This window comes from Mastomys coucha, unplaced genomic scaffold (genome assembly GCF_008632895.1).
Source record: "Mastomys coucha isolate ucsf_1 unplaced genomic scaffold, UCSF_Mcou_1 pScaffold22, whole genome shotgun sequence".
Classification (NCBI taxonomy): domain Eukaryota; kingdom Metazoa; phylum Chordata; class Mammalia; order Rodentia; family Muridae; genus Mastomys; species Mastomys coucha.
This window is the reverse complement of record NW_022196905.1, coordinates 23686965-23711717: the sequence shown is the minus strand read 5'-3', so window position 1 is coordinate 23711717 and position 24753 is coordinate 23686965. Positions and strand designations below refer to the sequence as shown.

Genomic DNA, 24753 nt, shown 5'->3' with positions numbered 1-24753 from the left:
CACACTGGACACAAATATAGCATCTTTATTTTGTGATGTTCCATGTAAGGGTGGACCAGTCCTGGCCTTTTAGTATGGTCAAGACCAGGTGTTTAGAACTTCGTGGAGACCAGGCTAGACTGGCTTGAGCTTGTGTGGAGACCAGGCTAGACTGGCTTGAGCTTGCTCAGTGGCTTGGCCAGAGGAGGGTAAAGGTGCTTCGACTGCATTGGAAATCCGGCTCAAGCTGCTCTGGCCTGAGTTCCACAGAAATGAGGCGTCGGGTGCCACGCTGGCTCAATGGGATACAGTCAGAGACACGGACCTCCAGGGTTCGTCCCTCCCTGCAACAGAAAGAACAGAGTGTCAGAGTGGTAGAGCTCTGTATGCCCACATCCCCAAATGACCCCAGACTCACCCCTGGCAGTGTGCAGCCAGCATGCCCACCAGCTCCCCAATCCGATTGTCTAGTGGTGGCTGGGAACGGTGTAGACACACTACAAGATCATCATGGCCTTGGGCATGTAGCACCACCAGCTGATCTCTTCCACTGGTCACACTCAGCCCTGTCACCTGAGAAGACAGCTTGGGGTCAGGGTCACATCAAGCCAACCACTTCCTTCCAGGAGGACTCTCCTGAGCACCACCTGGGGAGCACTGCCCTTGGCGGAGTATCCACTCCAGTGTCCAGCCACCCACCTTCATCCATGGCTTCCCCCTCTCTCTGAGCCCTGCTGATGGAGGGGAAGATTGGCATGACATCATGCCCTGGAAGTGTGTGCCACAATACAGGAGTTTACATTCTTGTCATTGTGTGCTACTGTGACTGTGGAGCTGATGTTTGGCTTATTTTACTTTGGGAACATTTTTATTGCCACGGTGGCATGTAGCCACTGTGTCACAGAGGGTGACACCAGTGGTCCTTTGACTCTCACAGCAATGAAGTCACCAGAGGTGGGAGACTGAGATGTGACACAGCCTGATCCCTGTCCCTGGCTACTCCCTGTCCTATGAGAAAAAAAAAAATTAGGAACAAAACTGCTATGCAAAGGACCAAGTAGCCATAGAGCCAGGCAAAGGAAGGGACAGGGTCCCACGGAAGGTGGCTGAAAAAGCTATGGTGAGGGCTCAGATCTACACAGGCAAGAGACCCCCTAAAAAAAGCCAAGGCAGAGAGTGGGACCATTTGGCTTGGCTGGAACTGTGAAGGTATGAGGGGCGGGGCGGGGTGGGGGGAAGGGGACAGGCAGTGAGGTACTTGAGAGAGAAAACCTCTATAGGGTTTTCAGAGGAGTGCTGCCCCCCATTGGCTAAGGATGATCTGGGTTATCTACCACTAGTAAACCATGGAGAGAAGAGGTAAAGGCTCCCAGGGCCCTCACAGACACACTACAGGTGATATAGCACGTCTCCAGTCCTCACCGCATCCAGAGGCACGGCCCGCATCACCCGGTACTGTCGTCCAGGCTCCAGCTTGTAGAGATGCCGGTCTGTGAGCAAAAGGGCCCGGTCCCGGCTCTTGCGGAAGCGATTCACCTGCAGAAAAGCTACCTGAGCCCAGGCTGGTACTGCCCCCATCCTTCTCCAAACCCAAACATTCCTCCTTCTCTGTGTTCTTTCCTCACTGGCTGACTACGAATGGTGGTTTCGAGAGTATCAGAAGCAACCAGACCTGGGCTGAGGCTGTCTCAGGTCTCTCTCCTGAGTGCCCCCAGTCTTTGTCCCCCATGACCTCCAGGCCAAGTACCAACCTTGCGCACATGGCTGGAAAAAAGCACAGTTCCGAAGCCATCCTTCTCCCGAAGTGCCTTTAGTTGCTCAGCAAACAGATGGGAAGCTGTGGGGTTGTCAGTGCCCTGAGGACAGATGATGAAAAAAAGAGTGTTTGGGATGGGGTTTGGGATCATGCTTGATTGACAGAAACTCTCATCAAAACACTGCAGCTGGGGATGGGGGGAGGGAACAGGGGATTGTTTTAGTTTTGGGGTTTTTTAATTTTATTTTATTTTTATTTTTTATTTTTTTTGGAGGGGAACCTGGGAAAGGAGATATTGTAAATAAAGAAAACATCTAAAAACAAAAACAAAAACAAACAAACAAACAAACAAAAAAACCACTGCACTCAGTCAAGGCCCTGTACATAGATAAGCAGTTGAGCACATGACTTTTATGAGAGCAAAGGGCACAGAACTTCACTATTTTAGCAGTCTAGCCATCTCCTTTTCCTGTAAACTAGCCTGGCTGGTCTGGCCTATATGTATAGTTCTAGAGAAAGCCTTTGGAAGGCAAGGATGGATTGCATGTCCACCCAACCACACAGAGACTCAGGATGGTATCATAGTATCAGTTGTCAATTTGACACACCCAGGAAGAGGGAACTTCAATTAAGAAATTGCCTCCATTAGATTGACCTGTGGCCAGGTCTGTGTGGCCTTTTCTTAGTTGCCAACTGATGTAGAGGACCCTATCCACCATGGGTGGTGTTATCCCTAGGCAGGAGGGCCTGGGGTGCCTAAAATGATAGCTGAGTAGGCCAGGAAGAGTGAGCAGCATTCTTTCACAGTTTCTGCTTCAGACCCTGCCCCAGGTTCCTATTTTTGCTTCCCTGGATGATGCTCTGTAATCTGTATACTGAAATGAAACTTTGTCTCTCTGAGATGTTTTTGGTCACAGTATTTATCACAGCAACAGAAGGCAAACTACAAGAAATGGCAAACTTACAGCAGCCAGGTAAAAGTGAAGAGGGCCGGGACAGTGGAAGTATTGGTGTGTGTGTGTGTGTGTGTGTGTGTGTGTGTGTGTGTCTGCATATGTGTGTGCTTGTTCCTGATGGGGCACTGTAATTGAGAATATGAGGGGCTGACAGGCAATGGCGCATGCCTTTAATCCCAGCACTTGGGAGGCAGAGGCAGGTGGATTTCTGAGTTCGAGGCCAGCCTGGTCTACAGAGTGAGTTCCAGGACAGCCAGGGCTACACAGAGAAACCCTGTCTCGAAAAAAAAAAAAAAGAGAAAGAGAGAGAGGATATGAGGGGCAATTATACTGGAAAGCATAGGACTCTCGGGGTCGGGGGTCAGGGCGGGGAGGTCAGGGACTGCTCAGCAGACTCCAAAAAGTGATACAGTTGAAAAATCCCCAAACCTGAAGCAAGAACCCTTAGGACAAGGCCAAGAAGAGGGGTCAACAGGCCAGACAACCCCAGGATGGACAGAATAGCTGGCAAAACCCATGGCAGTGCCAGTTCTTAGCACCTCCATTGCCCTGGACCTGAGCAGTACTCACAGAGGACAGGTAGTCCCGGGCCCAGGCCCGCTGGCAACCCCAGTCCTGCCGCAGTCCTTGCAAGGCCCCCATAGCAGCCACCTTGGCCTTGATCTGGGTCATGTCTGAAGGAGGGATGTTCTTCACTAACTGCCGTGCCCGCCACCTTGAAGAGGACAGGGATCAAAAGATGCCTGTCTCGTTGATCCCTTCTCCAGCCCTTTCTTTCCCCCAAAGAGCCATTTCTTAATCTGATATTGCTCTTTGGGTCCCAATCCCTGCCTACCTCTCTGGCCTTGGTCCTTTGTACCCAGTGTTCGTAGCTAGGAGACAGCCTCCAAACCCATAGCCATCAAGCACCTCCTGCTCTGACACTTGCTTTGTCTGCTTCTACTGAGACTTCAAGGGCCATACCAACACGGAGTCCCCATTTCCCAGTCTTGACTAGCTAGCTTTCTTTGCGGAGACCATGACACTGCTCCAGCTCAGTGCCAGGACATTCATGGTACATGGATGACCAGTTAATGTCACTCAACCCCATCTTTCTGCTGATTAAGGGTGGAGAATTCAGTGATGTGCGCCCCCCCCCCAGCCCGGTCAGGCTCAAGTATGCAAAGGACACTGGTTGACTGGGAAATCGTATGGTAGGCTGAGGATGGTACCTGCTGAAGAGAACACAGCAAGTGTCCTGGAATGGCTGCAGCACAGCAGGAGGTGTGGGCCACACGAGGTCACGGCCATAGAGTGGGGGCTGCCGCGCAGCCTGGAACCGTCGCTGTACTTCAATCAGGTGAGCACGCACCTTGTGCCTCCGGAACCAGCGCATGATGGTGTAGATGGCCCTTAGCCGCCGGCAGCGCCACCTAGCCAGGGTGCCCCTCCAAGCCTGGATGGAAGACATGGAATAGACATGGGGTCATTACCAGCAAGCAACTAGCCTCCTGAGTCTAGGTATGGCCCTTAGTCTTTCCTGAGTCTTGTCTATGAGCAGGCTGGCTGCTATGCCTTCTGCTCTTTAGAGCCAATTCTGTCTGTAGGCTTGCTCTTGGGTAGGCACGTGGCACTCAAGGACAGACAAACTCTGCTCAGTACTCTGCAGTCTCTCAAAGAGAAGTGCTCACCTATACCAGGCCTTGTAAGCTGGCACTTGTAGATCCTAGGAAGAAAGTTTGTGTGGGAGAGAGGTGAGAGAGAGGGTGGAGATTTTCTTCATGGCTCCTGGAGACAGAGGGACATCCCCAGAATGTGACCATCAGAACTAAGACTGAACATCCTATAAGACAAGTAGCCAGGGACCCACACATGACTTCAAAATATCAGGAACACCATCAGGAGTGGGATAGGGGAGGCATATTCTGCACAATCGATGTGGATACCCATCCCCACCATGGTGGGGGTTCATTTAGCACCCTCTCCTCTCACCTTCTGCAGCAATAACACAATGATGGGAATCAGGCGAGCTCGGCTCTGCTCCAGAGTGACCAGCGTCCTTGGGGATCGGATGAATAGCTTGCTGTGGCCAAAGGCCACATCCCCTTGCAGGCCATGCTGCTCCAGCAGGGCGCTCACTGCCTCCCTGTCAGAGCCCAGCAGGTGATTGGGCCACGTGTACTCACAGGTCATCTTGTATCTGTCACCACAGGATACGATGGTGGGTACTTGGCATCGGGCAGTACACACACGTCCCCCTCCCTCACCAACCCTGGGAAGAATGTAGGGCTACTAGGAATTCTCAGAGCTGAAATCATGCCAGTATGCTTCTGGGACAGCTATGGCACCGTGGGCACACCCTCACCATGTTTCTTCCTATGCCTGCTGCTTGTGCCCTCACATTTAAGCTTGCACACATACATGCCTTCACACACACACATCTTCCCAGGCTTTCTCACAGACATTTTGGTGCCTTGGGGCAGGAGCTGCACCAACTCTAACTTGCATTATGATTCAAGACATTATTTAGGGTCTCTCTGCTCCTACCCTCTAAATTCTACACAGAGGCCGTGGCTCACACTGTAACGGTTGTGGGAACCTGTACCTGAGCAGGAACCGAGGGTAGGGCTGCCGGGAAGCAAATCCTGCCCTGCGGACCCTCACATTCTCCAGTAGCCCCAGGTATTCGACCTGGTGACGACAGTGGGCTTCATCGAGTCGCCCAGCCACCTTGTCTTCATTGGGTTTGATGCAGCGGACATAGAAGGGTTCCTATAGGAAAAAAGGATGCTTAGGGACCTGAGTCAGTCATTTCTGTGGGCCCTCCATCAAGAAGCCAGGGCTTCCCCAAGAGCCTGGGATAGCAGAGTTGGGACAAGTGAAATCTCCACAGAACAAGGCTCCCAGAGACCTGGAGCCTAGTCAGGGCTCAGAGCTAGGTCTGTCCAGGAAGGAGACAGGAGCCCTCCACCCCCACTTCTTCCTGCCTTCCCAAAGAGGTTCCCATTTCTGGATGTTCTGTGGTTAACACACCCTTCCATACCCTCCCCACCAATTACTCCTCTGACTTTTGACCCGAAACTCCTCAAGAAAGCTTAGTGTCAACTTCCTGTCTGTGTGACTCCCAGCTTCCCCAGGAGGCAGTGGGCTAGGACTATGCTGATTTCAAAGTCTGCCATTGCTCTGTCCCCAGTGAGGCAGACAGGGTTCAAGCAGAGAAAACAAGAATTCCCCTCCATGATGTGTGCCCAGGGCACAGAAAAGGATTTGAAGGGTAATACCTTGGAAGCCAAGTTCTCCACCAGAGCAACCATGGAATTCTTAAAGAGTGTGCCGGCTGTCAGGGGACGCTTGGTCACTTCTGTGATGTCCTGTTGCCCGTCTGGCCACATGGCTCGCAAGGTGGGATCCACACTGAAGACATGTGTTGCATTTACCCAGATACCCTGGCAGGGCAAAGCTCACCTGACCCAGTATGGCTCAAGTAACTACATAGTCTTGGACCTCAAGATGTCTATGAGTTAAGTAGGGATTAGACCCTAGAGTCCCTAAAGAGCCTAATCCTGGCCCAGCAAGCCACGCTCACCTATTGTACAGCAGCCGTTTGAAGTCCTGGAAGAGAGAGTCTCTATTCTTGTCAATGAAGCCTTCCACAGAGTACCTGACCAAGACCAGAGTGGGAGAGTAGATTAAGGGCCAGGCTACCAAGAAGGCCCCCACCTTCTGCCACCTATCTCTAATTTCCTGGCTCAGATTCTTCCAGCCTGCTACCCTCTGCTGTGTCCCTCACATCTACACTCACCTTGTCATCTACACCTGTTCTCCTCAGGATAAGTTTCCCTCCTAGGAAAGGACTCAGAGTTTAAGGCCCCAGGTCTGAAGCCAAGCATCCCAGCACCAAATCCTACTTCCTCCACGTGTGCACTGGGTGGCTTTGGAAAAGCTCTCTGCTCTTCTATGTGTAGTAAATGCTTGAACTAAGTCTACTGAATTTCTAGAAATACCAGCAATTACAGTAATGATGAACTTCAACTTTGTGACATAAGAGCCCCTGAATAATTATCTGGTTCTTGGGCTACTAGAAGGTTTATTGATAAATATTGGCTCTGTTTGTAGCACCAGTGAAGATCAAAGGCATGGATTACTGTGAACAGATATATGATTATCTACTTCCTTTCCTTGGGAAGCTTACATCAAACACAGTATTTCACTGAGTTGCCTCAAATCCACATTAGATAGGAATGAGAAATAAATTATCAGTCGTCATGACAACTCCAGAAAGAAAATCTAGGCTTTGATGTTCAGAGCAGTGTGCTGGGTAGTTTTTGTCTACATGACACAAGCCAGAGTTGTCTGAGAATTGGGAATCTCAATTAAGAAAATGACCCCATCAGGTTGTAGGCAAGTCTGTGGGACATTTTCTTTTTTATATTTTTTTAAAAGATTCATTCATCTATCCTTATTTTATGTGTATGGGTATGTCTGTGCATCTCTTGTGTCTATGGTACCAGTAGAGACCAGATAAGGCATCAGATCCCCTGGGACTAGAGTTCCAGACAGTTGTAAGCTGTCATGTAGGTTCTGGGAATCAAACCCAAGTTCTCAAGAAGAGCAGACAATGCTCCTCAACACCGAGTCATCTCTCCAGCACTGGGACATTCTCTTGATTGATGTGAGAGAGTGCAGACCACTGTAAGCAGAACCATCCCCGGGAAGGTGGTCCGGGGTTATGTAAGAAAGTGGGTGAGGGAGCCAAGGTAAGCAAGCATCAAGCATCATTTCTCCATGGCCTGTGCTTTCATTCCTGCCCCTATTTCCCTCAGTGATGAACTGCAAACGGAGTATGTGACTGAAGTAAACCTTTTCAGACCTTGGGTGTAGTGGTGCACATCTTTAATCCCAGCCTCGGGAGGCAAAGGGCAGACAGATCTCTGTGAGTTCATGGTCAGCCTGGTCTACAAGGAAATTCCAGGACTGGAGAGATGGCTTATTGGTTAAGAGCACTGACTGCTCTTTCGAAGGTCCTGAGTTCAAATCCCAGCAACTGCATGGTGGCTCACAACAAAGTTGCTTTTGGTCATTGTCTTTATCATAGCAATAGAAAGCAAGCTAGGAGAGGTGTCTGGGGACTGTAGTGAGCCCTCCCCTGGGGACTGATCATCAATGCAGGATCTTAGCCAGGACGTGATGGTATACATACACAATCCCAGCAACTGGAAGGCTGGGCAGGAGAACCACAGGTTCTGGGTTAGATTGGGCTCTCTAGAAACAGCCTACGTAGAACATGTAAAGGCTGGAGATTAGCTCCTTAGTACAGTGATTGCCTGCCATGCACACAAGGCCCCAAATTTGATCTTCAGAACCAAAAAAGAAAGAAGAAATGAAGGAAGGAAGGAAGAAAAGAAGGAAGAAAGGAAAGAAGGGAAGGGAAGGCAAAGCAAGGCAAGGGAAGAAAGAGAAGAAAAAGAAAAAAAGGAAATGCATGATTCTGGCTTTCTGGGTTCACCTTCCAACCTAAAAGTCCCTCAAATAACAGGGATAGAGTAGGGCTCTGGAGTGGGTATTTTGTTGTTAGTTTTTCTGTTGTTCTTGTTAATGGAGTCTCCCATTATGTAGCCCTGGCTGTCCTGGAATTCATTAGGTAAAGCAGGCTGGCCTTGAACTTAAAGACATCTGCCTCCTTCTGCCTTCCAAGTGTTTGGATTAAAGGCGTATGCCACCATGCCAGGTTCGACCTGGGTCTTTTAAAAGAGCTTCTAGATGCATACAGCTGGGGTAAGACATAAAATTTTGTGCCTTTCCTGTATGTGTGCTTCTTGGGACTTAGGGTGGGACTTAGGGTAGGACTTACGTGACATTCCCTGCATAGTGTTTGATCTGGAAGTCTCGGCCAAACTCCATGGTCTTGTCTGTAGGGCAAAGCTATGGGACAGGCCAAGGTAAGACACAGACAATGGGGGGGGGCAACTCTGTAGTTTACACAAAGGGACAATCCTGCAATAACCCTTGCTAGACAGAGGTAACTGTGACCTTGGTGCCATCAAGCTAAGTTGACCAACCACCAACCCCATGAGGCATGAGCATTGGAACTCATCTGTGTGTCCCACCCTCTGTGCTGCCCCGGGGACAGCTAGAACACCTGGCGGCTGGAATAGTGTGGGTGATGGCGGTGGTGTGTGTCCAGGGTCTGCAGGAAGATTCGGTCAGTGATGGGGCCTGCTGTGCTGCAGGCTTCATCCAGCACAGCCAGGATGCCTCGGCGGGGCTGCTCCACAAGCTCCACGATGGTGGCGTTGTTGAAGTACTCGATCTGAAGTGGAGACGGCCAGAAGAGAGACTCTAGAAAAACTCCTGACACCAGCCAGTCATGCCCCCATACGCAGAGCTGGCTTAGCACCCTCCAGGTCCCATGAGGCTCTCGAGGCCCCCTTCTCCCTGACTGCCACCCACTCCCCTCCCCCAGCCGCTGTGCTCACGCTTTGCCAGGCGATGCCCTCTCGCTCATACTCCTCCTGCTCCTGCTTCAGGATAAGCTGGATAAAGAGCTGCTGAAGCTTCTCGTTGCAGTAGTTGATGCAGAACTGCTCAAAGCTGGGGTGGGGGTGAGTAGGGTGGAACCTTAGAGGGGTTTTCACTCCTTGGGAGGTAGGTAGTGATGGACAGCTGCCTCTCCTAATGTCTCTGGACTGTAAGTTATGAACTCTCCATCCACTCTAACCCCAGGCCCTAGAATGGACTTGGGAGCCACCATCAAGAGGAGTGAAGGGCTGGGTGTAGTGGTGCACATCTTTAATCCCAGCCTTGGGAGGCAAAGGGCAGACAGATCTCTGTGAGTTCAAGGTCAGCCTGGTCTACAAAGAAATTCTGGGACTGAAGATATGGCTAATTGGTTAAGAGTACCAACTGCTCTTCCGAAGGTCCTGAGTTCAAATCCCAGGAACCACATGGTGGCTCACAACTATCCAAAATGAGATGCCCTCTTCTGGTGCGTCTGAAGACAGCTACAGTGTACTTAGATATAATAATAAATAAATCTTTAGGCTGGAACCAGTGGGGCCAACTGGAGCCAGCAGGTGTCCAGAGTGAGCAACCTTCATTCCCAGCAACCACAGGATGGCTCACAACCATCAGTACAGCTACAGTGTACTCATATACATAAAATAAATAAATCAATCTTAAAAAAAAAAAGAAAGAAAGAAAGTCCAGGACAGCCAAGACTCTGTTACATAGAGAAGCCCTGTCTTGAAAAACAAAATAAGCGGGGCTGGAGATATGGCTCAGTGGTTAAGAACACTGACTGCTCTTCCAGAGGTCCTGAGTTCAATTCCCAGCAAACACATGGTGGCTCACAACCATCTGGAATGGGATCCGATGCCTTCTTCTGGTGTGTCTGAAGACAGCGAGACAGTGAATTACGCCCACAGGAGCGAGTGGGCCGGAGCGAGCCAAGCCGGGCAGCAGAGATCCTGAGTTCAATTCCGAGCAGCCACACACATGACAGCTCACTGCCATCTGTACAACTACAGTGTACTCATACACATAAATTAAATAAAATAAATCTTTAAAAAACAACAGCAACAACAACAACAAAACAAGCTGGGCAGTGGTGGCGCACACCTTTAATTCCAGCATTCAGGAGGCAGAGGCAGGCCAATTTCTGAGTTCGAGGCCAGCCTGGTCTACAGAGTGAGTTCCAGCACAGCCAGAGCTACACAGAGAAACCCTGTCTCAGAAAAATCAAAAAAGAAAGAGAGAGAGAGAAAGAGAGAGAGAGAGAGAGAGAGAGAGAGAGAGAGAGAGAGAGAGAGAGGAGCCCCTCCCCCAAATTGGCCTGCCATCAAGTTATCTAACTGGCTGAGGGCACAGAGGGCAAACTTAGAGTACTCAAGGACCCATAGGAAAATCTAAACATTTCTTCTTCCTGGCCCAACCAAAGTCTCTGGTGGCCACAGTAGCTACGGGGTCAAAGGTACAGATGGGGTTGGCCAGTTACCTACCTGTTGACAGGGAACACCTCAAAGCCGTAGATATCAAGCACCCCAATAACAGTGTCCTTGCCGTCACGCCGAGGGTCCCGGTCCCGGGGTTCCATGATGCCATTGATCTTGTCCACAACCCACTCAAACAATCGCTGGTACATCGCCTGGAGCAGAGCATGTATTTTTGTGCTACCAGCCCATGGTTCCTATCACACCTCCATGGTTTCTCCCTCCAACTACTCTGAGAATACCTTTGCACAGGCATCCCGGGCATAGCTGGCCTCAGCCACAGTGTGGCTCTTCTCAATGACTTCTCGACCTCCTGAAGCCACTGTTCGAGCCAGCAGGGTTCGCAGAACAAGGTCTCTGGGAGTAGCTGTCAGCTTGGCCACATATCCTACCAGGGCCTCGTCAGCCACTTCCAGGCCTCCTTTCTGTGGTCCATTTTCCTCTGTCTCCACAAACTCGATGTTTCCCTGGTGACGAAGGGACCATGACCAGGCTAGGCTCCATGTCTCCAAGGAGTCTAGCTCTCCTTTGGATGGACAGAAGGAAGAAAGGCAGAGGGTATGGATATTGGAGTCACAGCTTCTGCTGAGACAGTACTGTCCACAAATCACTGTGGACTGCAGACATGGCAGAGTTCTAAAGCCTTCAACCGGGGCCTCGAAAAGAGGACTGAAGCTTAAAGTTGCTGTGGAATAGCTATCAGGCCGAGGTGCCAGAGGCTTGCTCTTCAAGGCTCAGCTATTAAGGAGCACAGCCTCTTCCAGACCCCTCCTGGGCATTGCCAACTCAGACTCAACAGAGGAGAGAGGTAACTCAGCTGGAATGTCCCCAGTGAGTCCAATCCTTTCCCTCTGGAGGCTCCCAGGCAGGGAATTAGCCCTCCCAAGTCTTCCAAGCCAGGCTTACCAGGTGCAATATGGCGGCTAGGATGCGATGGACGGACTCCACCTCCTCAGGACTGAAGCCAATGATCCTCATGGCCTCCACCACTCCTTGGTGGCTCTTCTCATCGCTGTCCAAGGCCTAGGGGAGAAGGTGTTTACCACCCAGGCTAACCTGCCCTTAACAGAGCTCAGATCTTCATCTCTGGCACCTGCTTACCCCATCCCTTCTCTTCATGAATCCTTATTCTTCCATCCCTGGCACTTACTCATCTGTATCTGGCCTAAACCAATCACTGTCCACTCCCTGAGTCTGCCTGAGACCTGTCCCCCTTGCCCTCACATTGTGCACACCCATGTTGAGTCCAGCTCCCTGGCGCGTGAAATGATACACAGCAGGATTTCTCTCCAGATGCAGTCCTTGCAGCTCTTGGTCCTTACTGCCTCGAAGTAACTGAGGGGCACAGAAGTTCTTTCGTTAGGCACTGGGTTCCAAGAACCCTCCTCTACCAATCCCATCCAGAACAGGATCTGTTGTCCCAATCCCAACAGAAACAGGATGACCCAGACACAGAACCCATAGAAAAAACTGACTCTGTCCCAGGGCGTGCTCATATTCTCTGGGTGTCTGATGTTGGAACATCTCTCAAGGATCTCCTACCCTTTGGTGTCTGGGGTAAGGAATTGTTTGGGATAGAGTTTAGGGGAGTAAAGTCAGTGGTTGGGGGCAGGTTAGTGTGGGATAGAGAGGGAAAATTGGGGGATGAATGAGGAAGGGATGGAGGACAGGTCCAGCCTCCTGCTTCTCTCTGCTACTCCTGTTTTTAACTCTCATTTGCCACACCACCTCCAGTAGGATCTGTGTGATAAGCTCCACAGACTGAGGCAATTGACCTCAAAAGGGGTAGGCCTCCTGGAACTGGTTGTGTAAAACTTCACCAGAGAAAAATGATTGAACCATAGTTCTCATGGCAATCTGTTTTATTTTCTCTTATTTCTTATTTACATGTTCCTGGTAGCCTAGGCCAAAATCTTAAGTGAGAACAATGGGTAAGAAACCATCCCCTGAGATGGAATCACTAACATGACCTTATCCCAGGGGAAACCAACACTATACTTTTAAAATCATTTACAAAATTATTATGATAGATAAAAACTTTCCCAACAATAAAGTTTCATATTGCTACACATGTATCATTGGAGGTGGGTTTTGGTATATGGTAAAGAAAGCCTTAATTAGAAAGAATTAAAATAGTTTAAATTTATGCATTGAAGATTTATAAAAATTCAGGCATTAGATGTTAAATAATAATTGACCATATGGGGCTGGGGCTGGAAAGTTAGCTCAGTGATTAAGAACATTGAACATAAGCCAGGCGATGGCGGCGCACACCTTTAATCCCAGCACTTGGGAGGCAGAGGCAGGCAGATTTCTGAGTTCGAGGACAGCCTGGACTACAGAGTGAGTTCAAGGACAGCCAGGACTACACAGAGAAACCCTGTCTCGAAAAAACCAAAAAAAAAAAAAAAAAAAAAAAAAAAAAAAAAAAAAAAAAAAAGAACATTGACCATAAAGATTTATTAACCTATTAACCTGCTCTTGGAAATATGCCCCTGGCCTTGGATAACTGCCTCCACTGAATACATCCTTTTAGGATTGTTATATTTTGACTTATATTAATAATGATGTTACCTGTTCTATTTGTGATTGTTTCACTGGATATAGTTTCTAAGAGATATTTTTGTGTTTTATTGTGCCAAATGATTTTTGTTGGTATTTGTGATTATTTCACAGGATACGGTTTCTAAAAGATGTAATGTTTGGGCTTTAATGTATAAAATCCCCTGCTTGAGAGCTGCAAAATACACTCAGATTCAAACTGCCTCTGTCTTTGTTTCTGTTTGTCACCACCGAATCCTAACCTACCTGGCCAGGGACTCCCCATACCCGGCTGGGGTGGTCCATGGCACTCATCCCCTCTCCACTCACGGAGGCTTACCTGGTAGAAGGCATGGAAGTTCCTCTCACCCACATGCTGCTTGAGAACCCTAGACTGAGGCAAGAGAGGTAGTTGGATTCCAGTCTGGGAGGGTGTCTGTACCAGGGACCCCATCAAGTGTTACCAGGCAGAAAGCAGGCTGAGAGAAAGAATGCTGCGACATAGGGACATAGCCCAGGGAAGAGCCACTAAGAACTCCCTTTTCCTAACACACAGCATCAAGTCAGTGTGTTCCCAATCCCCCGGCCTTTCATGGAGGGGAGAGGTCTCCGCAGCCAAGCTGCCCACCTTCTCGAGCAGGTAGCTGTGGATGTGTCCTCCAACAGGATCCCCCTTGAAGTCGAAGTTGATGTCCATGTACTTGCCAAAGCGGCTGGAGTTGTGGTTGCGATTGGTGCGGGCATTTCCAAAGGCTTCCAGCACACAGGTGGATTTGAGGAGCACATCCTTCACCCTGTGGACAGAGGGGCTGGATGGTCAATGCAAACATCCCCACCTAGGAAACAACCATAGCATCTCAGGAAGGGCCAGGAAGCTGAGCTGGCTGTGAGGGACTGGGTGGTCCACTGTGTTCAGAGTTTCCCCGGCGCTGAGACCTGGGAGTATCCAGCTTGCTGATATCGCACACAGTTGTCTGTGTAGCTCTGAGCCCAGGACAGGTGCTCAGCAAACGCTACGTGCTGTTTCTTGTGGCCATTCCCCATGACCCATCTGTTTTGCAGCACTTATAGTAGTGATGGTTACATGCTGGGGGACAGACTTTCCTGCAAGCATCCTGCCAACCCCTACTGTACTTCCTACATCACTACAGGAAGAGGCAGGCTAACACTTCTGCAGGGCCTGTATGGGGCCAGGCAAAGCAGCCCATTTCCTGGATCCAGTAGCTGGAATTTTCCTGCCAGCCTGACTGATCCTCTTGCTGGGCTGCCAATTTCTCCAGGCTTCTGTGGGCTCCCCAAGATGTTCCCTGTCCTGCTTTGAGACATTTTTGATAACTACTTGTTGATACCACCCTCTCCCCAATTGGCAGTGTACATACCTTGGCTGGATCTCACCTCCTACATCTGAAAGGTCCTTGGTATGGCTTTAGAACTTGGGGAGCAGCCTGGAGCCTTCCCAACAGAAAGCGGCTTAAGCTGGCCTTTACCTTTCTTTTTTCTTTTTCTTTCTTCTTTCCTCCTTCCCCCCTTCTAGTCCAAGGTCCTTCTCCTACAAAGAAGCTTCAACCCAGCTGGGACCCCCAAGTGCTCACCTCTCTACCTCAGCCCTCTGGCTTGGGTTGGTGACAGCAGCAATGTACTGCATGATGTGCTTGCTGGCTTCTGTCTTCCCTGCCCCACTCTCCCCTGCCGAGAAAATAGGAAATGATAGAACCAACTGGGTTGGGTACCACTAGCCCAGATGCTTGTCCTAGTCCAACCTATAGATGTGGAAGCACCATCACCCTCCCTTATTAATCAGGCACGGCTCTGGCACCTGGTTCACCGGGACAGGTACCTGAGATGACGATGCAGGTGTCCCTGGATCTGCGCTTCATTGCCTTGTAAGCAGCATTGGCCACAGCGTAAAGATGAGGTGGTCGCTCATAGAGCTCACGGCCCTGGTACTTGGCAATGGCCTCTGGTCCATACAATGGCAGTTCCTGGTAGGGGTTCACGGATACCAGCACCTCACCAATGTAGGTATAGATACGGCCCTTCTCAAACCTGGGTATAGCAGAACAAGACCTCTATGTTCACATCCATGAGAGGCCCACATGGGAGGCCTCAGGCAGTCAGCACTGCCTCCCAGAAAGATCATAGAGAAAAGGGACCTCATTGACTTAAGACCCCTTGGTGCCATCCTCAGTAAGCTGAGCCACCCAAGCAGTCCTCAGCCCAGTGCTCTCTGCCAGGATGCTCAGGTCTCAGGAACCAGAACTAGCCATTCCACAAAGATAACTGACTTGTTTGTTTGTTTGTTTTTTTGAGACAGGGTTTCTCTGTATAGCCCTGGCTGTCCTGGAACTCACTTTGTAGACCAGGCTGGCCTCGAACTCAGAAATCCGCCTGTCTCTGCCTCCCAAGTGCTGGGATTAAAGGCGTGCACCACCACCGCCCGGCCGATAACTGACTTGTGAAAGAAACCTGGGTTCTTCCCAATGCAGGGCAGCTGGGGTGAGACCGAGAAAAGGGGACTCTTCTAGAGAGGGGTGCCTTGGTTGTTTCCTGTCTCAGAGTCTAGGCGGGACCAGATCCGGAAGGGGACTCAACCTGCCCCACCCAAATCATAGGGTGGTGATGTGCTAGTCTTTGCACCCCCCACCCTCAGTCATGGCCACCACCCCTCTCCAGCACATCTCAGACCTCTCCACCCTTCCGTTTACAAACCAAGTGAGGAGCAGGAGCCCAGGGTTGTACTGCTCTTGGATTTTGTGCTCTGGGACGAGTAGTAGCCTGCCCGCTCCTTGGGGCCCCAACTGTCCTCAGTGTGTGGGACCTGCCCAACCCCAGGCAGGCCTCTTCAGGGTTCCTCTTTTTCTGGCCCTTCTGACAAGTTACTCCCAGGGGCTACAGGTTGTGTGACCTGCAGCCACTGTTCCCCTCGCTCGGCTCAGCATACAAAGCGGGAAGGGCATGCTCGTGAGCTTGCTTTTCACGAGAATGAGGTAGACCCACAAAGCATTGAACTCATTTCCTGAATCGAGCACTCTCCATGTGTCAGCTTGGAGCCTCCACCTCTGTGCCTGAGATTCCTGGTCCTCAGGTGCTCTCTAAGGAGCTTCCTAGCACACAGCAGACGTCCCCAGGAGGCAGGCATGACATGACATGCTTCTAGCTCCTGGACCCCTCCCTGCCTTTTTCAGTGAGAAAGCAGGCTGTAGTGTCAGTTCTACTAGTCCTAGCCTGTGAGCCCTCCCATGAACAACTCCCAACCCAATCATGTCAACTTGCTCCGATTATTGCAATTCTGGGGTGGAGCCCATTTCATTTTGGAGTTCCTGAGGAAACTCAAGTCAGGTCCCACATGAGTCCCAGGGAAGAAGCATCAGCAGCTTACAGAGAGGAAATGCAGTACAGTTCCTGGTCCCCATGCCTTTGCCCATCTTTCTCAGGGGTTATCATGCTCTGGGCTTGTCAACTAGGGTGTGGCGAGGGTGAGTGGGCAGCTCCATTTCTGACAGCTGGAGTGGCCATTATCTCCTGGAGATGCTATCATTTCAGCCTAGGTATGTGTAGTCCTGTCTGTCCCCATTCCTGGCGATGGGACCAGGGTACCTTCCGGGCTTCTCTCAAGTCTGTGTGGATGGGAAGGAAGGAGAGGAAGGAAAGAAACCCAGCACCCCTCTCACCCCCACCTCACATCTACCTGAGCTGTAGGTTCTTCATGAAGTCCTCCATGGTCAATTGGTCCAAAAGCACAAAGTCTGGTTTCCCATACTCAGGACCTTCTTCGTCCTCCATCCTGCTCACTGGAAGCATCCAGGCCAGAGCGCCAGAGCTTTCTGTACAGAGGTGAAGGGGAAGACAGAAAGGGGAGGCCCAGCCCCGCCTGACTCCTACAGTACTTAGTAAAGTAGGAAGTGGGTTCTGCCCGTGGAGTTTGGCCCTGCCCACTTGCTACTCCCTTGCCTGGGTGCTTCAGGCACTGTTTCCTGCTGCCTGGGCCACAAGATCCATACCTAACGGTCTGTTCTGATGGGATCTTTATTGGCCTCCTCAAAGTTCTTTCCACGCTAGGCTTGGCAGTGCATGCTTGCAATCCCAAGCACTCCAAAGATTAATGGCAGACTGGATTCCTCCTTCCTTACCACCACCCCCTTTTCTTTCTTTCCTCAATCTCTGTAGTCCAAACTGGCCTCACCAAAGTAGCTAAGATTGTACCAGGCCCAGCAAAAGGATGATTATTTTCAAATTCTTTTTTTTTTTTTTTTTTTGGTTTTTCGAGACAGAGTTTCTCTGTGTAACCGTGGCTGTCCTGGAACTCACTCTGTAGACCAGGCTGGCCTCGAACTCAGAAATCCGCCTGCCTCTGCCTCCCAAGTGCTGGGATTAAAGGCGTGCGCCACCACCGCCCGGCTATTTTAAAATTCTTAAACATCTATTTTATGTATGAGTGCTTTCTCTACATGTATAAGTGTACCACGTGCATGCTGGGTGCCTACAAAGGGCTGTAAACTGCAGACCTTTGGAAGAACAGTCAGTATTCTTAACTTCTGAGCCATCTCTCCAGCCCAACAGATATTTCTTGGCCCCTCCTGGTTACCCAGCCATACATCCGCTGCCCCAGAGCTCAACATTAGCCGGGGTGGCCACAATAGAGTTTAAACCATGAAGACTTCCTGCCTGACACAGCAGATGAGGCAGTGGTGGGGACTCAACACCCTGCAATTCCTCACCACAGTGACAAGGGAGGGGAGAAGTACACTATGCAGCCCCTCTAGTCGGCTAGCCTTTGGTAGGACCCTCTTCAATATGCTCAGCTTTGTTCTTTCATCCAGCCTCTGAGATAAGACCATTATCTTTTGGAGCTCTGGGGCCTCATCTTAGCTCTCACAGGTCTTGTCTTATTGTTGAACTTGTAGATTAGTGGTACACTGCAAAATGGCTAGGTGACCACTCAGGTTTCTCTGTGCAGTCCTCCCTCCTGATTACAGGGTCTGCCAGTGGGCAGCTGTCTCTGCTCCCTTCTCATATGATGGTAGGCCCACATGTTCCCAAATATGAGTTATTTGGAGACCAACTTTGAGAGATTTTGGATTCACCAGATATCTGACCATTGTATTTTGTTTGTTTTTGCTTATATTTTTGAGACATGGTTTCTCTGTGCGTCCCTGACTGTCCTGGAAGTAACTCTAGACCTGGCTCACCTCAAACTCAGAGATCTGCCTCCCTCTGACTCCCAAGTGCTGGGATTAAAGGTGTTCTCCATCACCATTTGCTGACAATTGTATTTCAACCATTCCATTTGATTTTTAAAATTATTTAATAATGCAACATACCTAATGAAGTTGTAAGTTCTAATTCACCATGTGGTAAAAGCAGCTATCATTAGTGATAAGATGAACCACTGGCCAAAACTGTCCCAGATGCAGTGCAGCCCTTAAGCCCTAGGCAGGCTGCTTCCTTTTAAGCCTGGCATGAGAGCATTCCATCTGCAGCCTCCTGGGGTGATGCATTGGTAGGGTTTCCCCAGACTGGGAGACTCCCACCCTTGGGTTTCACTTCGCAAAACTCCAGGCCTTAAAACGCGCTGGGACTTGTGGTGATTCAAACAAGAAAGGACGTGGGTGAGTTCTCTGAAACACGGAACTCTGAAATCGTCAAAAATTACACCTGTCATGATGTAGTGTATTTGGGGGGTTTTTCTTTTTCTAACCACTTAAAAAAAAATCCCAAGACCATTCTTAGGTCAGAGGTTGACTGTCGGTGTAGTATTAGACTCTGGTTGTTTCTACACCCTGTTAGATTGAGCCTCTACCATGACCCACACAGGAGCTGCTCTTTCACGCTGATGGGTTTGGGTCTTGGCGGGACGCGTCTGCAGACACCAGGATTAGAAAGTTCCACGTACAAGAGGTTTAATTGAGAGGGGGTGGAGGATAGTGGCGCAGAAAGAGAAGAGGGGAGAGAGAAATGGAGGAATTGTCTCATATATACAGGCTGTGCTGTAGTAGTCCCAGGTAAAGGTGGGAGCTGAACCCAATGGATTCTGGGAATATGGTGGCCGTTGTCCTGGCAACAGGTCTGTGGACCCGCGCGTATCTGCCGCAGGTTCTGGATGCTAACACACACTATTGAAGGTAAAGAGATGACACATTAATTTCTCCCTGGATTGAACCAACTATGGGCCCTTTCTGCACCAAACCCAGCCTCTGGGTTTTAGGTGTTATCCATTTGAAACTCCCTCATGGCATATCAAACTTGCAGGGCACAGCAAACTTGCAGATAGGGCAATAGAGTGGAACCACCACCCACTCCTGTCTGCTAGGGATTGAGGAAACCCTGGAAGTTTTACTTCTACTTTAGTGGCAAATTGACCATCTATGGGTATTTGTGTGTGTGTATGTGTGTGCCTTACAGCATGAAGCATCTTTTGTTGGCACTCACTAGTCTAGTCTTTACAGCAGTCTTGCTTTTTCCCATTAAATTGAACCACAGTGCATATACAGTGTGTGCGTATAATTTGAGTATTGTCTTCATGCACACCAGAAGAGGAAATCAGAACCCAATAGATGGCTGTGAGCCACCATGTGATTGCTGGGAAGTAAACTCAGGATCTCTGAAAGAGCAGTGTTCTTAACTACCATCTCTCTAGCCCACGAACCATAGCTTTTTATCTATTTTTAAAGTTTGTGTGTGTGTATTTGGGGCATGGGAATTGATGATCTCTTGTTTGGGTAGTTTTTGTTGTCTCTAATAGGGATGTGGGGGTCTGGCATCTCTGGGCACTGTTCCATTTACTAAGTCAGTAGTAATGAAACCTCAGAGGCAGGCAGACTTCTGAGTTCAAGGCCAGCCTGGTCTATAGAGTGAGTTCCAGGACAGCCAGGGCTATACAGAGAAACCCTGTCTCGAAAAACAAAAAAATGTACAGTGAGGTTGTTTGTTTTGTTCGAGACAGGGTTTCAGAAATCCACCTGCCTCTGCCTCCCAAGTGCTGGGATTAAAGGCGTACACCACCACCGCCCGGCCCTCACTGTACCTTCAGTGGACAATTTTGCCAGGTCTTGTTCACTACATTTCCTAACACCTATGTAAGCTAAAGCTAACCTGGGGGCATACCCATGAACAGACCATACTTTTAGGCTGAATAGCTGACACTGAATAACTCACTTGGCTTCCTATTTTGTTTTTCTTTTTTTTTGACAATTACTGGGTATGAAGAGTGGAGATATGGGTTTTCAAAAACATTCTAATTTCTTTAAGTACCTTGCTTCCATTTGTCTTGCGCACTGGTGCCTAAGGAGGCTGGAAGAGGGTTTCAGATCCCCTGGAGTAAGAGTTTCAAAATGGCTGAGCCATCATATGGGTGCTAGGAATTGAACTCAGGCAGCAGCCTTGCCTGTCCTGGAACTCACTTGGCAAACCAGGCTGGTCTCAAACTCATGGAAGATCTGCCGGCCTCTCCAGTGCTGAAATTATGTACTTCGGGATGGGGATGCCATGTTATCTTCTAGAACTGCACTCACAACTGCCTGATACAGGCACTGGACACACATTCCCTCAACTCCAAGCTTCTGTCAGTCCAGACCAAATCCCCAGGATGCATCCCTCTACTTCACCCCCAACTGAGCCTTGAAGTGACCACCACTCCAGCACCCCTCATCCACTCAACCTAGTGCGAGTTTCAAATGGTCATCTAAAGTGTATGTGCAGGCACCAGGTGGCACATGTAATCATCACCTGCATGTGCTTGAGAATGAATGAAAGGCACCTTGGTTCACTTGGGCTGCCACCCCAATTAGGCTTTAGCACATGTAACGTGGAAAGAAAATGGGCTAAGACTAATCATAGCTAAATTCACATTTATTTTTTTGAACCTGGATCTTTTGTATTCCAGGCCAGCCAGATCTTGCCCCCAAAGTATTCTGATTTGCAGGGGTGCTTTCCTCTAGCTGGCTACAATACCCACGCTTTATTCTATTCAGATGTCAGACAATAGGCCAGCTCGTTTCCTTATTCAAAACCTCTAAGAGTCTCCGAGGAGGACAAACACATGGAATCAAGCTTAGGCCAAGAACCAGAAACTTCAGATTCTTTTAGAAGGGGGGCCAGAGCAGCTTCAAACCAGGATCAACACAGCAGGAGTCTCACTTCTTAGTCTCCATTTCTGCATCTGCAAAGATTAGAAACACCAAGTTATGCTGTGAAGTCGAGGCACTATCACAAGACTAAGGGCCACTGTAAATGGTACTGCCGTGAGGGGCAGTAACAAAGCCCGACTGCACCCCCAGTGAGGCCTGTGGCCCATCCTGTGGCAGCCATGACCTCCTCATGCACACTATGCTGAAATCAAACCAGAGGCAAATGTCATCTATAAGAATTAGGACACAGGAAGTCTATTTTGAAATAGTTTCATAAGCTTCAACACAGCTAACCTTTCTGAATCACACGACCTATAACATGGAAAGGTCATACGTTTCTTGTTGTATGGTTTTTTTTTTTTTTTTTTTTTTGGTTTTTCGAGACAGGGTTTCTCTGTGTAGCCCTGGATGTCCTGGAACTCACTTTGTAGACGAGGCTGGCCTCGAACTCAGAAATCCACCTGCCTCTGCCTCCCAAGTGCTGGGATTAAAGGCATGAGCCACCACGGCCCGGCTTGTTGTTTGTTTTTAAATACACTTTTTTATCCAGATGACTGAGTCACAGACAACTAAGCCAGACAGAAGTGGAGCCTGAGCTTTCTGGCGCAGGCCCGTCTTTCAAACAGGAGTTCAAAGCCACCCTTGGCTACACAGCAACATTGAGGCCTGCCTAATTTACAGGAGACAAAATTCCAGCTGTGACCAAAGCATCTTCTTACACCCTTACCTCTTCTGCAGAAGTTCCACCAAACAGCCTGATGGCCTCTGAGTCTCTTCTTAGCTCCAGCATCTTAGGTTTCCTAGACTGAAGAAAGAGCCAGTGAGCCGAATACATAACACCAAGCTGGCAACTGTTCATATACTATTTACCCCACAGCTTCCATACCAAGAGCAGGACACAGTAATACATCCAAGACACAGCCCCAGCAGGTAAAAGCACTTGCCGCCATGCCTTACAACCACCTGAGTTTCATTTCCATGCCGCACATGGTGGAAAAGGAGAAAACCAATTCCTACAAGTTGTTCTCTGACCTTAATGTTCTAGTCCACCCATTGGCCCATACACACAGACATGCGCAAGAAACAGGATTAAAAGTCTGGCCAGGCAGTTGAGGCTACGCCTTTAATCCCAGCACGTGGGAGGCAGAGGCAGGCAGATCTGAGTTCAGAGGTCCACAGAGAACCCTGACATGAAACACACCCCAGACCAAGTATGCTTGAGGATTGGGACTTCCTTAGGCACTAGCACACTGGCCAGGCTTCTACCATCTGCAGGCTCTCTGACCCTGATTTTCTTGCTTTCTAAGAACCAGGCTCAGGGCCCACATGGAGCCAGAACATCAGGAACCAAACCCTGGTACTCATGCTGTTATTTTGTAATTGTTTTAAGGATTTAATACTTTGCATTAACTCTGGAGCACAGAAAAAGAATATTCAGCTGGGCATAGCTGTACACACCTTTAATACCAGCACTGGGGGGGGGGAGGGGGCAGAGGTGAGCTGATCTCTCTAAGTTCCAAGACAGCAAGAACTACACAAAAACCCTACCTCAAAAGAAAACCAAGGGGCTGGTGAGATGGCTTAGCCCTTAAGAGTGCCGACTGCCCTTCTGAAGGTCCTGAGTTCAAAACCCAGCAACCACATGGTGACTCACAACCATCTGTAAGGAGATCTGTCGCCCTCGTCTGGTGCGTCTGAAGTCAGCGCAGTGTACTTATGTACTCACATAAGTCTTTATTAAAACAACAACAACAACAACAACAAGCCAAAAAGCAAAAAGAGATGACTTATTTTCCCCTGCATCGTGTGCAAAACTATCCCACCACAGTAAAACAAAACAAAAACACAGTAAAGTGCGGCACTGTAAATCTTACCGGCTTGTAATTTACCCAAGTGGCAGGTGTCTGCCATATTGTCTGAAATTTCTATAACCTTGCTTTGGAGAGAGCAGGGCAAGGCCTCAAACCACTTCAAAATTGTTCTGGCAAGCACTGTAGGAATGCACAGGGTCACTGCAGACCCAAGCACGCTGGAGGCTTGCTAAGTGCATCACTCAAATCCTGCACAACCCACACTGCAGTCTCCCAGTCCCTGGAACTCTAGGAGACAGAATTAATTAGTCCTGAATGTGAATTCAGGATACGGAGTTTTGCTTCAGAGGCCACCTTGCTTCCACAACTTACCAGGACATCTTCCAGAAGAGCTCGGTCATCCCCTCCACGCTGTGGGGCCACTCACCTGGCCTCGATGTCCACCTAGGAGGGGAGACACGACATTCAGGCCCAGCCTGTGCGTTATCACCCAGTTCTAGCTCCTCCGAACGTTCTCTCGTAAAAGAAAAATAAAATCTTTCGAGGGAAGACCCTGCTTGCTTCGGTAGGACTCGCTGGAGTTGGAAAGGAATCGCCCAGAAACGAGCCTAAATCACCGGCTGGCACGTGTCTCTCCCGGGGAAAATGTGCCTGCTCCACCGCAGGCTGACCTCCTGCCACAGAGCTCCGCCATCCCTACCTGGACTCGGAATACCCCAGCAAGGCGCCTGTGCCCTGATGGTGGAAGATGCAGAAAAGATGAGGGCCGCAGCACACACGAGTAAGGACCCGCCAGCCATGGCTACCAGCTGACTACGCACACGTGTGCTTAAAGCTGTGGGCACAGCAGCGAGCCGCGCGCCGCGCACGTGTGACGTCATCACGCAGCCCCGCCAGAAGCCGCGTGCGCGGGCTCAAGGACGGTGACGTCAGGGGTCCCTGGGCGTGGCTTGGAGCGCGGGCTGAGAGAGCTGCCCTCGCTGGGCCCGCCCTAGTGGAGGCGGTTGACCGCATGCGGTCCTCAGCCTCAGTGGCCGCCTTCTACATCATATCCTCTTAGTAATCCCTAGCCACAGCTAGGGTTTGAACCGGTCGTAGCCAGGGCAGCTCAGGATGTCCGATCCGGGTGGAAGCCCCGGCTGGGAAACACGTGGACACAGGGACCTGGGATGGATCAACACTTAGTTAAGTGATGTGCATGGACCAGCAAGTGAGAGGGGGACAGGAAAGAAAACTCGGTCAGCCCTATCTTCCAGCATCTTTATTTTCTTTACTTTTTGTTTTGTTTTTCGAGACAGGGTTTCTCTGTGTAGCCCTGGCTGTCCTGGAACTCACTCTGTAGAACAACAGGCTGGCCTTGAACTCAGATCCACCTGCTTCTGCCTCCTCAATGTCATGCGACACCACTACCCTTCTTTTCCTTTCTTTTAAAAATATGTCTGCCTTCTTTTTCCCCCTCCCAACATGGACTTCTTCCTGAATTTGCTGCAGAAACAAGCACCACAAGAACGAAGAATCGTTCCAGGAGAGCCAGGGCTATACAGAGAAACCCTGTCTCAAACAAACAAACAAACAAACAAACAAAAAAAGAACCGGCTGGGTTGTGGTGGCACACGC

At 49.7% G+C, this 24753-nt stretch overlaps 1 protein-coding gene, 1 long non-coding RNA gene and 1 other non-coding gene across 3 annotated transcripts; all 3 read right to left on the bottom strand.

The window, feature by feature from the left end:
- Myo1g (myosin IG) lies at positions 1–17100 on the bottom strand. Its single transcript, XM_031340443.1, has 22 exons — positions 16888–17100; positions 15037–15245; positions 14792–14885; positions 13828–13993; positions 13540–13593; positions 11883–11993; positions 11565–11681; positions 10901–11125; positions 10668–10813; positions 9147–9261; positions 8810–8980; positions 8522–8592; positions 6257–6331; positions 5952–6084; positions 5276–5442; positions 4663–4870; positions 3903–4126; positions 3262–3406; positions 1731–1835; positions 1402–1515; positions 398–552; positions 1–323 (listed from the first exon to the last, which is right to left on the bottom strand). The coding sequence occupies exons 1-22, from the start codon at positions 16998–17000 to the stop codon at positions 167–169; spliced, it is 3075 nt and encodes a 1024-aa protein (XP_031196303.1). The 5' UTR covers positions 17001–17100; the 3' UTR covers positions 1–166.
- Positions 17101–21029: 3929 nt separating this feature from the next.
- Positions 21030–23994, bottom strand: LOC116068876. The gene is made up of 4 exons (XR_004109716.1): positions 23837–23994; positions 23509–23580; positions 22053–22130; positions 21030–21357 (listed from the first exon to the last, which is right to left on the bottom strand). It is a non-coding gene; the product is annotated as an uncharacterized LOC116068876 (long non-coding RNA).
- On the bottom strand, positions 23236–23368 carry LOC116071743. Its single transcript, XR_004111117.1, has one exon. It is a non-coding gene; the product is annotated as a small nucleolar RNA SNORA9 (small nucleolar RNA).
- Positions 23995–24753: the final 759 nt, after the last annotated feature.